This window comes from Poromitra crassiceps (genome assembly GCF_964638095.1).
Source record: "Poromitra crassiceps genome assembly, chromosome: 7".
NCBI classification, from domain to species: domain Eukaryota; kingdom Metazoa; phylum Chordata; class Actinopteri; order Beryciformes; family Melamphaidae; genus Poromitra; species Poromitra crassiceps.
The window spans coordinates 39,402,512-39,417,107 of record NC_139628.1 but is presented as its reverse complement, the minus strand read 5'-3'; the positions used below and the strand labels follow the sequence as shown (position 1 = coordinate 39,417,107).

Below are 14,596 nucleotides of genomic sequence, written 5' to 3'. Positions count from 1 at the left end.
GCAGCAATACTGTCTGACCTGTGTCATTAACTGGCTCTGTCAACCCAGGATTTACCAGTTCATATGATTTTTTTTTTAAGAATAAAAAAAAAAAATGCTAATTTATTGTTACATAATATTATATATTTCTGTATGTAGGCCTACTTGTGTAATTATTTTACTGAAACATCTTTATTTATTTATCAATTTATTTATCAATTTATTTATTATGACTAATATGGTCCTGCATGTGAAACAGAGTAAAACCTTTGATATTTCTGACTTGCATCGTTCAGTTCAGAACTTTATGTAACTGAGCAGTGTTCTTGAATGTGCCCTTCGTGACGTTTCGCAGCGCCGCTGAATGCAGGCCTGTGGTTGGCTTGTGTATTGCGGTGCGCTCGATATGTTGACCTTTGTGTTCCGTAACAATAGAGCTTCGTTTTCCTGCACTTAGTAAGCGTTAGCTTCCGCCTTTCCGCGGATACTCCGGACGATACATCGTGCGCACCTCGTGTTTTACCAGGCAAGAACTCGCGCGGAGTTTGAGACGTTTGTGTACATCGGTGGCGGGAGGGATCAGAACTCTCTTTCCAAATTAAAATATCAGCAACGATTGGCAGCGACAATACTTTTGCAGATAATCCTCTTTGCTGCGGTGTAACGGAAGATGGACGATTTCGGAGTTTATGCGGTTTTCGGAGTAAACAGCCCGCCTCAAAGACTTCTGTGGTAAGATCAACGATAGCGCGAGGCAGAGAGACGTGTGTCTCCGTCGGAAAGGGAAGGCACCTCGGTTAACGATAGCTATTTTGCCACTGCGAAAACATACAGACATCTCGTCACTTCTGTGAAATTGTTCCCAGCGTAGTGCGGACGGGACAGTTTACAACCTGTGTTTCTTCATCATTTCAGTGTCAACGGGTCCTGCCGGGTGTGTGTTGCGGTACCGCCCGCCGCCCGCCAGGTGGTGCTATTCAGCAGCGGACCGTGGGGGCAGAGGGTCTGTGTCAACGCCGAGCTCAACGACCAGGACCGCTTCCCGGTCACTATCGGCAAGCTGACACCGTATAACAAGTAGGTTGGCACCAGAGATCAGACAATGTAAAGCGTTTTTTTTAACGTTTATTTATATATGATGTCCCACTTTGTGAGGGACTGCACAACAGCATTGTCATGCCTTTTCCCATGTCCCACATATTGAGATGTCCCACATTTTGATTGGCTCTAGTTTTCAAAAGTCAAACCACTGAGAGAGATAGAGAGATTATTAAGAAAAAAGTTTTTCTCTTGTCTGTTGTCTTTAGTCTTCTATGACAGACTATCTTTGGGTTGTGTGTGGACTGTCAATCGGGACAAAAGAAGACGTTTGAGGATGGCTTTTTTGGGGGGGGTGGGGGGGGGGGATTATCACTTGTAAATTTTTCACAATTTGGTGACATTTTATAGACCAAGCGGTTAATCAATTAGTCTAAAATAATGGACAGATTAATCTGTCCCACACAAACATATTCTCTGTCCCACATTTGGTTTGCTGGGCTCTGGTCACCCTACTTGGTTGGTTTTGGTTCAGTACATTTCAGTGGACAGTAGATAAAGCAGTAAATTAACTTTTTGAGTGACATTTGAATTGTCTCTTCCAGGTGTCTGTCATGGGAGCAGTGGGAGGAGGAGACATGGACAGATGGGGTCACACTCACCGTCACCCTGGAGGGAGGAAACCTGGTAAATATCAAACGAGACACACCTTCAGGGTTGAGTTCATCACTGACAACACGTACCAAACCACTTATGGTAACGGCTGTGCTTTGGACACCCTAGCCTGTTGCGCACCGTTGCACACGGTTTCGAGGAAACATGGCGTTCAACCCGGAGCACACGGTGCACACCGTTTTGCAGATTGAACATACCCCAGGACTGTCTTCTGGTGAATTCTGGGATGGAAGATTGTTTTTAGGATAATCCTGTTTTTGTGTTATGAATGAAGACAACATGGTTGACTTGTGATGTGAAAAACCTTTTTTTTGTTTTTTTTGCATACATTGTTAAATGGGTGCACTTTATGACCAGGGATGTGATCTAAAATAGTTAAAAAGTCACTTTTCATTTCAGCTCAACTTTAACTTCCTGCTTGCCAATAACTAAAATGGTTTTATATATACCTTGATGAGGAAAAGAGCAAAGAGTTCCAAGGACACAAAATACTACGAAAACATAAGGAAGGCCTTTCAAGGGGATTCTAGTACAGAAACGATTCTGATATTCCAGCTAATGGTCACAAAGATGAAAATGCAATGAATAAATACTTGAGTATCCTTATGTGAAGGGGTTCCCTTTCATTGTGTTTCAGAGTCCAGGACTCAGTTAAAGTTTAGGACTCGGCTACCTGTGTTGCAGGTTTTTGTAGGTATTTCTTTCTACTAGGGATGCACAGATATATCGGCCGATATCGGCCTTGTTCGCTGCAATCAGCAATCGACAAAAAAAGATGCCGTTCACCGATTGCAGTGGCCGATATTTAGCCCCTCAGTTGGGTCACATGATTTGTAGTTTGTTTGCGTTTCATAATTACGATTAGAGTATGTCTGAATTTGTGCTCATTAAAATATAGTGTGATGAAGGACTCAAAAGACTTTAAAACAGGTCAGTTGTTTGTTTATAATGAAGATGTCTTTGTTTCCCTGTCAAAAAGGCATAAAAAACCCATATTGGTATCTGCTATCGGCCAAAATATTTTGAACATCGGTATATCGGCCCAGAATTCTGCAATCGGTGCATCCCTAATTTTTTCGTATATTTTTCAGGTGAAAGCAGACCGGTCCGAACCAGAGCTCATGCTGGCCATGACTGAATACACTCCAAAGGTAATGCTAACTAACTAACTTAACTATTTTGATACTACTACTACTACTTTTATTATCATAACCACAGTTGTAGTTATACTAGAAATATCTTGTCCCGTCCCAGGATGCCGCGGCCCCCTCCGCAGCCCGAGAGGCCAATGGCAAGAGGAAGAGGGAGCGGACGGCGCAGGAAGAAGACGGTGAAGGGAAGGCGACGAAGAGAAGGGAGGACGAGGAGAATGTGTGTCCAAATGGCACTCTGGACAAGACCAACCCCGTGAGAAAGGTCAGAGGTCAAGCCAGAGGAAGCCAGAGGCTTTTCAGCAGCGGAGGAGACACTCCCAAGAGTAAGGCAGCAGGTGAAGAATAACGTTCCTATATATTGTGCAGTTTAGTGTCTACAATATGTATGTATGAACTCTTGTGTATGTTTGTTTTGGCCACCCCCAAAGACACCAGGCAAATTCTTGATCATTTTGGTCTTACCGGGTTATGGAACTTCTGGAATATTGTGGCATTTTGAGAGGTGCATCCGGGAATCTTTTATACATTCTTTTAAGAAGATAAGTAGGGGATAATTAAATTCCCTGTAATTAACTTCCCCAATATTTAATTTATCCAATCTAATTGTGGGCTGTGGGGAATAATTAAGTTAACAAACCAGCAAGGCATAACTTTTCTTTTTAGGTCATGGAAGTGCTCCGCATTCATTATGGAATCGTATATGGTTACCTTACCACGATTCCATAATGTCTCCATGATTTTCCACACCTATGTTTGTCTGGTTTCCACTACAGCTGGGATGAAAACAACCAGTTAATGCAACAAATGTGTGAAGCAATTTCTAAAATACCTTCTGGTGTATTCCTCTAAATTATATTTAGAGGAATTATATTCTGCATTTGTAAAAAAAAAAAAAAAAAAAAAAAATCTGCTGATATTCCCAGATTTCTCCAGAATATGTGTTAAATTCACTGACTTTTTGGAGTGCACTTCTCAAAATGCCATGATATTCCAGACATCCTGTGACCAATGGGAAGGGAGCTCAACCTGTGCCTTTCTTAAAAGGACTACATTGGCAGCTTGTGTACTGTTGTGTGTGTAGCATTTGTCTGCCTGTTAGGGCTGTCAGTGTTTATTCAACCGGGATGTGCAGGCGACGTTAAACAAACGCACATTACGTGCAGACAGCTTACTCTGTGCCGCGGAGCTGAGAGGTTGTGTTGTGAAAATGCCAAAAGAAGAAACAACCCAATCTGAGAGTACAGTGTTCAACTGTGAATTCAACTCGTTTGTTTCTATGAAGTAGGTCCGTGATAGAGACACTGCATGAAATAGGCCACGCCCATCACGGGGGAAAAGCTCCGTTCATTTCCACACACCAGCGTCATTTTCCTTGAATTAAACATAGCTAAAAGCTGTTGTGTGGTGGGGCTGCGCAGACAACAAATGTAAAAAAAATCGCCAGTTAAAGTGTTTTTGTACTCCCGAGGAAAACAAGGAAGCCATTGAGAATTGGCGAGAAGAAAAATGTGGATGTTGCTGTCAATGAAGTAAGTTGGAGTGTTCATCTTCTGTATATACGATCTTTTTGTGCAAGACCCGACCATGCACGCGACATAGGAGAACGCCAGGATTGGACGGGAGTTTGTGTTTTCCCCCGTTTTGGGCGTGGTATCTGAATGATGACGCGCTCCGCAGTGTCTCTATGAGCGAAAGCTGGCTGCTGTGTTAGTCCATGTTACGTTCCAAAATAGCCCAGTTTTTCTGCTGCAGCTAGCTGAATTCCACACACGTGCCGTGGGTCAGATCTGTAACGTTACTTGTTTTGCACCATTCAGTAGTATGTAGTGATACTGCTTTAGTCACCTGCCTCTGTACTCTAATATTCAAGCCCACGGGTGCTTTACCTCTCCTGTTCTGTTGTAAATAGCGGTCTGTGGATTGCAGCGCCCCCTTGTGGCGGGAAGCATTCAAACGTATTGGACTGAATTGCAGCCTTCTTCTCTGTATGAATATGAACTGTCCTAACTCTCCTTTCTACAGCTGTTGGAGCCGGAGAGGCAAAGGAGATTGTGGGAAGAGCGCCTCCGCAGGACGCAACCAGGACGAAGGGTAGACAGAGCAAGACCCCCACACAGACCGGTGAGTCTGAGCCACATTATACTGGCTTTGTGTTGTGTTTGAGCTTTTTTATTTGGTCATATTTATTCTCTTCGGTCTCCCAGCCGGCATGTCGATGCACATCGCCCCCCTGAGGTCACTGCGTCTTCTCTACAGATGTACCATGAACTTGGATTTGCAAAACTGATTCTGAAAGTCCGCACATCTAGAACCACACAGGCTATGCAGGTATTTGTAGTGTAGAGGTGACTAGCTAGCGTCGCTGCCAATTATGATGCCTGATTATGATACCATACAATGTTTTCAGTTCTTAGTGTCTGTAGATAGCAGAGGCGGTCAACTATGTGAAAAATGGCTGAAATCATATCAGCAGGTTAAAATGCATTAAATTATATTACCTAAACAGAAGGCCATAAAGTCAAAAAATGCACTTACCGTATATACTACATTCAAGTCTTTACATTGGACTAACAAACTGAGGATGAGTAGATAAGAACATAATTTAAATTTTTGGGTGAACTCTTCCTTTAATTTGTAAATCTTTCTTGTTCCAACGGTCAGCTTTATATTCTCATTGATATACAATAATTTTTATTTTCACCTTTTATTCCAAGTGCAAAATTCATCTCGTATTTCATTCCAACTTGGTCTTAGAAAAGGTCATTTTCGAATTTTTGAATTTAACTTGATAAAACGACAAGACGTTGCAACCTGTTGATGTTCACATAGCTATCCCGAGCCTGTGTGTGAGATATTCAACACTTTGATGACACACCCTTCCCGCAGTCCCATTGGTCAACCCGTCAGGTCGCTGGGGTCAGACGCTGTGTCCGATCGACGCTCAGACGGCAATTCTGATTGGAGGACAGGGAGCCAGGAAGCAGTTCTGCAAAGACCCCATGTGGAAGCTCTGCACAGGTCAGTAACGGTTTGTATATTATGAGATAAGACAGAAGGGAGGGCGTCTCCTCTCATCATCCAGTCTCCTTGCGTCCGTCCCAACAGAGGACATGTCCTGGTTTGCGGCGGAGACGCTGGCGGAGGGCCCCACCCCCGAGGCCAGGATCGGACACACGGCCGTCTACGACCACGACTCCAGGCGGATCTTTGTGTTCGGAGGCTCCAAGAACAAGAAGTGGTTCAACGACGTTCACATCCTGGACACGCAGAGCTGGAAATGGACCATGGTGGAGGTGTGTGTGTGTGTGTGTGTGTGTGTGTGTGTGTGTGTGTGTGTGTGTGTGTGTGTGTGTGTGTTAGGCCAGGGCATTCACGACTACTGCATTTTAGTAGGGGAGGATAGCATTTTTTTCACCCAATAAAAATTATACAATCTCATCAGAAAGGTCTCAAAACCAGCCAGTAAAGGATTTACTAATGTAGGTGGGACCAACCTGGGAGTTTGTGAAATAGCAGAGTTGATTGGCTCTGAGACTTACTTACTCTGCTCTTCTGAACTGCTCTTCGTGCTCCTGGCTCTGAGAGGCAGTTCACAAATGAGCCGCTACCAGCAACTTGTCTGAGCTGGAGATACAGACTGTTTATCTGCAGTAGCAACATAGACGGGAGTCTTTCCGTCTCTAAGCAACTTAAATTCTGTTTATTTAATGTGGCATAATGTAGAAAATGATTGTTCAAACAAATCTATGTTCAATTGATTGATTTAAATTGTTTATTCCTAAAACCACAGATGAATTTGTCGACTATGATGCACACTGTCGACTAGGTAGGTAGATTAGATTTATTTCAATCATGGTGAAAAAACAAAACAAAGATAAAGAATAGAAGAAATATAGGCAGCTTTATAGTCTAGTGGTTTTGATGGTCGACTAGTCTGTGAAAGCCTTAGTGTGTGTATGTCAAACTTCATTCTCTCCCACGGCTTTCTCATACTGTCGCTATTTGACTTGAATTACTTTTGACATCATGTTTTCTTCTTGTCTCCCCGTCAGGCTCAAGGTAAAGTCCCGCCCCTGGCCTACCACAGCTGCAGTATGTTCCGGGGCGAGCTGTTTGTGCTGGGAGGGGTGTTTCCCTGTCCCAACCCGGAGCCGGACGGCTGCAGCGACTCCCTGTACATCTTCGACCCCCACCTCTCCATTTGGTACCAGCCCATCGTCACGGGCGACAAACCCTCCCCCCGCTCAGGGTGAGATGGTGCGATCCAAAAGTCTGAGAACTACTTTGTTTAGGTTCTGGGCTAATCATCTCTCTCTCTCTCTCTCTCTCTCTCTCTCGTGTCCAGGCACTCGGCGTGTGTGATGCAGGAGAGGAAGATCTATGTGTTTGGAGGATGGGACACTCCGGTCTCTTACAATGACATGTACATGTTGGACCTGGGTAAGACGAGCTCATGCATGCACACACAAGCATGTTTTTTTGTTGTTGTTGCGGTTTGTCCTTTCAGATTTTTCATTTGTTTATTAATATTTCTAATGGAGATTCCACACGCGACATTATTTCTGCCTTACTCTGTCATGTTTTCTCCTAATCACAACCCTGGCACATACGCGCACGCACACACACACACACACACACACACACACACACACACACACACACACACACACCTCTATCGATACATATACACAAAGGGAATGAACATACAAAAATCTGTACATATGAAATTCAAATGTTTTTGTGTTTCTTTGTTTCTCAGGTCTGATGGAGTTTTCTGCCGTGAAAACAACAGGAAGAGCACCCTCTCCTCGGAGGTATACTTACACACACACACACACACACACACACACACACACACACACACACACACACACACACACACAAAGTTATAACTCATCTATTCGACTGTGCATTATCATTTACGTGTGTGTGTGTGTGTGTGTGTGTGTGTGTGTGTGTGTGTGTGTGTGTGTGTGTTTTCCAGCTGGCATGGCAGCGCTGTGCTCTCAGATACCAAGTTCCTGATCCACGGCGGTTACAACGGAAACAACGCTCTGAATGACACCTTCATCTTCGACACAGGTGAGAGGAAGCACACACACACACACACACACACACACACACACACACACACACACACACACACACACACACACACACACACACACACACACACACATGTAGCAGGAGGCTTATAGCTCCTTTGTTGTCTGGTTGTCAGAACAAATTGGCTGAAAATAAGTTATTAGTTCACTGGTCTGATTAAGAAAAGCGAGATCAAAAGTACGTCAAAGTAACACTGCAGTTATTGAAGTGAAAGAGGAAGGCAGTTTGATGTAATGAGAAGGTCTTGCTGATTTTGTCTCCAACTCTCCCTTGTTGATTTGAGGAATCAAAGGTTTGCATTGTGCGCTCGATCTCCTTACACAGTAAACCAACCAGCTGCTGCTGTTTGAAATTGAAATCAAGGATCTAAGTATTGCAGTTGAAATGAAGCAAATCAGATGTAAAGAATTTCACGAATCAGATGTACGACCTTTTATTATGAGGGGATGTGCAGAATACTAAGCAACGGCTGTAATAATAGAAACTTCTTAAAAGGGGAAAAAGTCAACAAGGAATTGTGAATGGTGTGTGTGAGTTTATGTAATGAATACAAGTACCGTATTCATTTGTACTCGGTGTCAGTACATTGCAATATTGGTAATGTTTCTTGTGGACCACAGAATAGCTGTCACTAGTTGATCCAAATAATACACAATAAACTACAAGATTTTTGTAATATCAGATTTTCTGTACATAGGGTACCTTGCTCTCTAGGCTAGAGCATGGCTGACCAATTTGTGGCCCACAGGCCAAACTTGGCCCTCGCTTAGTTTGTTTTGGCCCTCCATGGTTTTGAAAGGAAAACAATTGCGGCAATTATTACTGTCTTTCAGTGGTTGTGGCGGGCTCATTTTTAAAGCTAGCTTGATGATACTTTTACCATATGAAACTAAAAGACCTATTTTAGATTTAGAATATAAATTGTCTATAAAATAATATTGATGTAATCTAACAAAACATCAACATTTAGGTTTGGCCCACGACCATCCATCCAGACTAATTTTGGCCCTACACAGGAAGAAATGTGGGCACCTCTGCTCTAGAGTCTACTCTAGAGTTTTTAATAATCTGTAATCTGTAATCATCTGTAAATCAAATATATTTGTTAAAGTGACTATTCGTTTTTCAATACATGTCTGCCCAACCACGCACTTTTTGTTGTACATCTATTGCTTTCTGTAGAATGTTGATGAGAATACAAGAAGACACATTGTGTGTTGTATGCAAATTCAAATCCCCCCTGCTTGGATACTGTATCGTAGTTTTAATACATTTTCATTCTGCATAATACTATTTTTCTGGCCCAGTCAATGTTGTAGTTTAAGATGGTGTGTTTGTTTTGTTCAGACACCAACAGCTGGACAGAAGTGACGCACCCCGACCTCTCCGTCCCACGGGCGGGCCACTCCATCATCGCCATGGAGAACGCCGGTCGTCACTCGTCATCGGAAGACACAGAGGAAGCTGCGGGTCACGTTGCCAGGACCCTGCTCATGTTCGGAGGCGGAGACAACGAGGGCAACTTCTACTCCGACCTGACCACCGTCGCTGTGGAGGAACTGCTCAAGGCAGTTTAGAGATGGATGTTTTGTTTCATTTTTTTGTTCATTGAACTCTCTTCATATTATGTGTTCTAAAGAGATACTATTTAATTTCAATGGTTTGAAAATGTGTATGTATGGTGGTGTATATTTTTAGGAATTTCTTAGATACAGAATAAAGATAAAATCTAAATCTGATTAAGTTCATCATTCTGGGCAGGGCGATATTTCAATATTATCATTTAGAGTCTTTCAGTGGGATCATATTGTGATGATATGGTGATTTTGAGACACAATCGTGACCGTCTAAATTCATGAAAATGGACACATTGTATTTAAAAATTACAAAGTGAGGGATGGTGGGAATATTTGAGAAGTAAGCCATATTGTGCGGGCGGCTTTAGCTCAGGAGGTAGAGCGGGTCGGCCAATGACGCAAGGGTTGGCGGTTCGATCCCCGCTCCCTCCCAGCTGCTGTCGTTGTGTCCTTGGGCAAGACACTTAACCCTCCTTGCTCCCGATGGTGTGTAGGTACCCTGCGTGCCGCCATCGGTGTATGATGCAGGCCATTTACCATTTACCATATATTGTGATCATCTCACCCAGCCATAACTTCGACCATGTTTTTCCCCATAATTGCAGGATGACCGCTATATATATATATATATATATATATATAGCCAGCCAGTCTCAGCCACATTCTCCCTGGAAAAGATTAAATCTTGATTTGCAATATACTTCACCATCCTGCAGATGGCGACACTGTCACATTTTCCTCAGAGTGCCACAAACTTGAAGTGAGACGACCATAAGGTAATTTGTTGTTAGTTTGTTCAAATTTAATATGACTGATTGTACTGTAATATCTCTCACTTCTCACTAAAAGCATGTGTTATGCTCTCTATGACCCATCATCCAGTACTACTGTCAATTAGATGAGTATATAATTAATTACAAACACTGAAAAAGTGGCTATACTCGATAAAAACCCATTTGAATAAGTGGGAATACTGTCACAGAGAAGTTTATAGACCTGTGTATGTTCTGTTATTTCAAATGAACCCTCTGGCCCCAAATTTGTCCAATATGAGTCAGAGGTAACTAGGCAGAGAGTTGTGAATGCGCCATTGTGCACAGAAACAGAAGTGTTTGTGGTCCATAACATCCTTGATTACACGTCTTGCATCATCGGGATGTGATTTCCCCTTTTTATTTTCTAGCTATGGATCATCAGAGTTTGGACACATTGCCACTTCCAATGGCAGCCATGTTATTTATGAGCTTCATGATCATGCCCCGTGGCTGTTACTATAGTAACTTGGAAAGTCTATGCCAGCTGTTAGCATCTCACTTTCACACTTATGGAGAGCATTATTACATATTTATAACCGGCACTTATTAGATTTAGAGCCATAGCAGCAAATGGTGTCTATAATGCAACCTGATCAGTCTATTTTTATATGGCTAAAGCCAAGAAAAATAAATAAATAAAAAAGCCCAGTGCAATCCACCAGTCCTCCTGACTTGGGCGGTTATTATGTCATACATACTGACTGATTGCAAACTCCATGTCAGAAAGAGCTGAATAAGTGTGAATATCTTCCTAGTATATTTTAGGTTTCTCATGTGCAATACAGGTTTATTAGAGAATAACATGGGACATGACAGGTGAAAACGCCCGCGCGCGCGCTTTCCACCTAAAATCTGTAGTGAATCCCGAAGTGCCTGTGAGCAAGGCTCACTCAGTGAAAGTGAACAAGTCTCTCCCATTACATTGTTTCAGTCAGAGGTGCCAGGGTCAAGCTAGTTTCAGTTCCATCCTGAAACAACCTAAAACAGGGTATATGCTTGTGTATAAGAAAGAAAATGGCATAAACCAATGTTTTTTCTTTCTTTGTGAATGAATGGGGGGGGGGGGGGGCGAGTAGTAGCCTAGTATAGTGTATGTAAATAGGCTGTTTGAGATGATGTAAAAAGGACTGTGACCTGGCCTCTGAAGCGTGGGGAAAAGAGTGCTGGTGGCTAGCTCAGCCCTCTCCCTCGCATCTGACTCCCACAACATCCACCCCTTCACACCAGCAAGGCAAAGGTATGTCACTTTAACATTAGTTTCTGGAGAGGAAAACTACATAGCCTATTTGTAGCCCTGCCTGGGTGGTTACCTTACGATAGCTTATGACGTTTTAGGTGAGGTTCAGCAGCCTAGCATAGAGGATAAACTGGTTCAATCTGAAGCGGATTGTTTGTATTTTGCACTGTGGCGTGTATGTGTGTACGAGAGATTATTTAGCAGCTGTGCCCCGGTGGGTCTGTTGTTTGGTCTGATAGGCGCATCTGTGGCTGGATGTGATATTCTGAAAGCTACAGTATTTATGATTTGATGTGGCTCATTGTTTCTGACAGGACAGCGGGGTGTGTTTGTGTTGCGTGCGCATGTGTGGTGTGGTCAGGTTGAGATGCTCACATTCCAAGCATCCCACCCCCCCCCCCCCCCACCCCCGGTTGGCCCACCTGATTCTCTGCTGGCCCACCCATACTGTGAATCCTGGCACCACCAGTGGAAAAGATGACGGGTGAAAGAAAAGGGGGATTTGACTCCAACATAGAGATATCTCTAGCAAGCCGGCAGGTTTGAGGTGGCCAGTACAGACCATGGGAAGATAGAAGATAGGAATGAAAATGAAATAGGAAAAAGTGTGTGTCTGTGTGTGTGTGTGTGTGTGTGTGTGTGTGTGTGAGAGAGAGAGTAGCTGACTGTAAGTCAAAGAAATTTGAGAGATTTGCTCTGTGACAAAACACAATTCTATAATAAAAAATGTCAGACATTGTTTTATGTTTAATTGACATGTAAGTTATTGATGTAGGTTAGATGATGTAACCTACATCGGTCTGACACATGTTACTACCATGATGCTTGCATTGATTTGTATACCATAATGATTTACATTTTAATTTGGACCAAGCCTATTTCATAAATAAGTTAGTTGCAGTTTAAAATGTAAAAGGCAGGTTTACCCTCCACCAACTAATCTACATCTCTGGCAATAAGTGAAGAACAGACAGCATCATCCTCCTTTTCTCTGCACCTGCTAGGCTCAGTAGGCTGGAAGAATTCAAGCTGTCACCCAACACACCTGTAAACCCTCCGGAAAGAGCCGAGCGCAGCCGAATACAGCAAGTCCCCCTTCTCCCCCCCATCCTCCTCTTTCAGTCGTGGTGCAAGCAGCAGCCATGTTGCCGCGAGCTTGTTCCGGTATCAGGACTCGATCGTGCGCATAGGCTGCATTCGGGCGCAGCTCCTCGCCTCTCACTCCCCCCGTCACCCGTTGACACGCACCTCCTAACGAGAAAACCCCCAGTTGCCGACCATGGATTTTACAACTTGATGATTCTTCTTTACTCAACTCGCCAATGGAATAATAGCAATCGGTATACCGACGGGACGAATTGGTATATCGCCACACTGCAGTGCAGCAGTGTGAACGACCTTATTCGGATCACGCAACACAAGGAAGACCGACGGTGATTTCCGTGGATTTTGAGTTTTGTGGATCGCTCTGTGGCAGTGCCGCTGGGGCCGCTGGAAGATAAGCTAACTAGCTAGCTTCGCTTCGACAGAAACACCGAACTGGCTGGCTATATGGTACATCGGCTAGCCAGTTAGCTAGCCCGTCAAATTAATTCGATTTCCTCACTTGCCATGTGAGCGTTTTACATGGTGTTGCTTTTAACTTTTAGGATACTCCATCCTGGATATCTCGCTGCCTGGGAAGAGTTTGAATTGTTTCACGCGAATCGGGAAGGTCGAGACCTCGCCGGGGATAACTTCGGCCTGAAAGTTTGGAGACCCCGGACTTGATTTGAAACCTCAGAGGAAGCTCCTCTGCAAGAAGAAGAAAAGACGGACGCTGGTGTTGCGTTATGAAAACTAACGTTGGGTAAACATCCATTTTAGAGTTCGTTGGCAGTTGGGGCTTCCTCGGACGTTAACAGTCTGACTAGTTACTATGCCAGGCCAGCCACCTAGCTAAATGAACATTGTCTTCCTCTCAACAACCGCTGCCCAACTTTTCCTCAAGCTAGCACCCTCAGCTAGCTGGCCAACACGTCATATCGTGAGCCTGATAGCTTGCTAGCCGCTTTCGACGGTGCTAGAGAATTGGATGTTCTCAAAACTCGACAGAAGCTCAAAAGGATATCTGCTTTTCCTTTTTTGTGTTCGTTGACAAACATGGGACGTGTAGTTGCTGCTAGCTAGTTGCTAGCTAGCTGGCTAACTTAGCTAGCCGCTGATGTGGGATTCAACTTGTTGATTCAAGGGCTATCTGTCGTGTTGCTAGCTGGCTAGCACTGGACAGCTATTGGAAATTGTGCCCACCACCAGCTGCACAAGAGGGGCCAGAAGGTTTTAGATGCACAATAGACACTAAGGACTCTTTCATTTTCGACTCATCCTGTCATCCTTTTTGGCAAATCTAAGTCTTTCAAAAATGTCAACAAGAATCCCACTGGTGCAAGTCATTGAAAATTCAGCTGCACAGGTAAGATTTCCTACTAGAATAAGTTACCAAAGTCACGTTTCTGTGGTTTTATAAGTATTATCTATCCACTTTTTTATACTCCTGGATTGTCGAGGTTGCTCTGGACAGACAATGTCAGGCTACTTGGCCTTCAGAGTCTGTCTAGTTGTTTTTGCATTCTCTCTGTCTCTCTCTGTTGTCTTTGCTACCCCAGCAGTGATTCACCCATGGAAGTATTATAATAATCATTCGCCAGCGTGCCTACGCACTCACATCGGGTTTCCCACTCGTAGCTGGACAAAGACACAAATGTAGGTTTCTGTTTAGACTGTGTGTCAGGGCATGTCCTCCTACTTGACAGTTCAATGGTTTAGCCTGCTCTGTTGCAATGCAATATAAACTACCCTCTTAGTCACATTCACCCAAATGTCAAATCAGAAGAAGCATAGAATCAACAATTGTAATCCACCAAGCCCCTGCTGCTTTAGGATCGCAATGAAATCCAATGTAGTTTGGAATTATAGTAATTTGTAAATGCATTAAAATTGCATTCTAATTCTGACTAACAGCCAGAACTTAATCTA

The 14,596-nt window shown here is 43.5% G+C and overlaps 2 protein-coding genes across 7 annotated transcripts in view; both read left to right on the top strand.

The window, feature by feature from the left end:
* Window positions 1-568: 568 nt before the first annotated feature.
* On the top strand, window positions 569-9,529 carry krcp (kelch repeat-containing protein; the record flags this gene model as incomplete). The annotated part of the gene is made up of 13 exons (XM_083640110.1): window positions 569-711; window positions 895-1,056; window positions 1,623-1,704; window positions 2,784-2,843; window positions 2,947-3,181; window positions 4,869-4,967; window positions 5,733-5,864; window positions 5,952-6,139; window positions 6,899-7,095; window positions 7,192-7,286; window positions 7,606-7,660; window positions 7,831-7,928; window positions 9,300-9,529. Exons 1-13 carry the CDS (start codon window positions 650-652, stop codon window positions 9,527-9,529), a joined length of 1,695 nt encoding a protein of 564 aa, XP_083496236.1. The 5' UTR covers window positions 569-649.
* A 3,291-nt stretch (window positions 9,530-12,820) lies between these two features.
* The window catches only part of mark2b (MAP/microtubule affinity-regulating kinase 2b), a 71,391-nt gene continuing 69,615 nt past the window's right edge, over window positions 12,821-14,596 (top strand). For all 6 annotated transcript variants that reach the window (XM_083640535.1, XM_083640537.1, XM_083640536.1 and 3 more), the window contains exon 1: window positions 12,821-14,033. In XM_083640535.1, coding sequence (XP_083496661.1) covers window positions 13,983-14,033 — 51 coding nt within the window. In that variant the 5' untranslated portion in view covers window positions 12,821-13,982. The remainder of the gene's footprint in view (window positions 14,034-14,596) is intronic.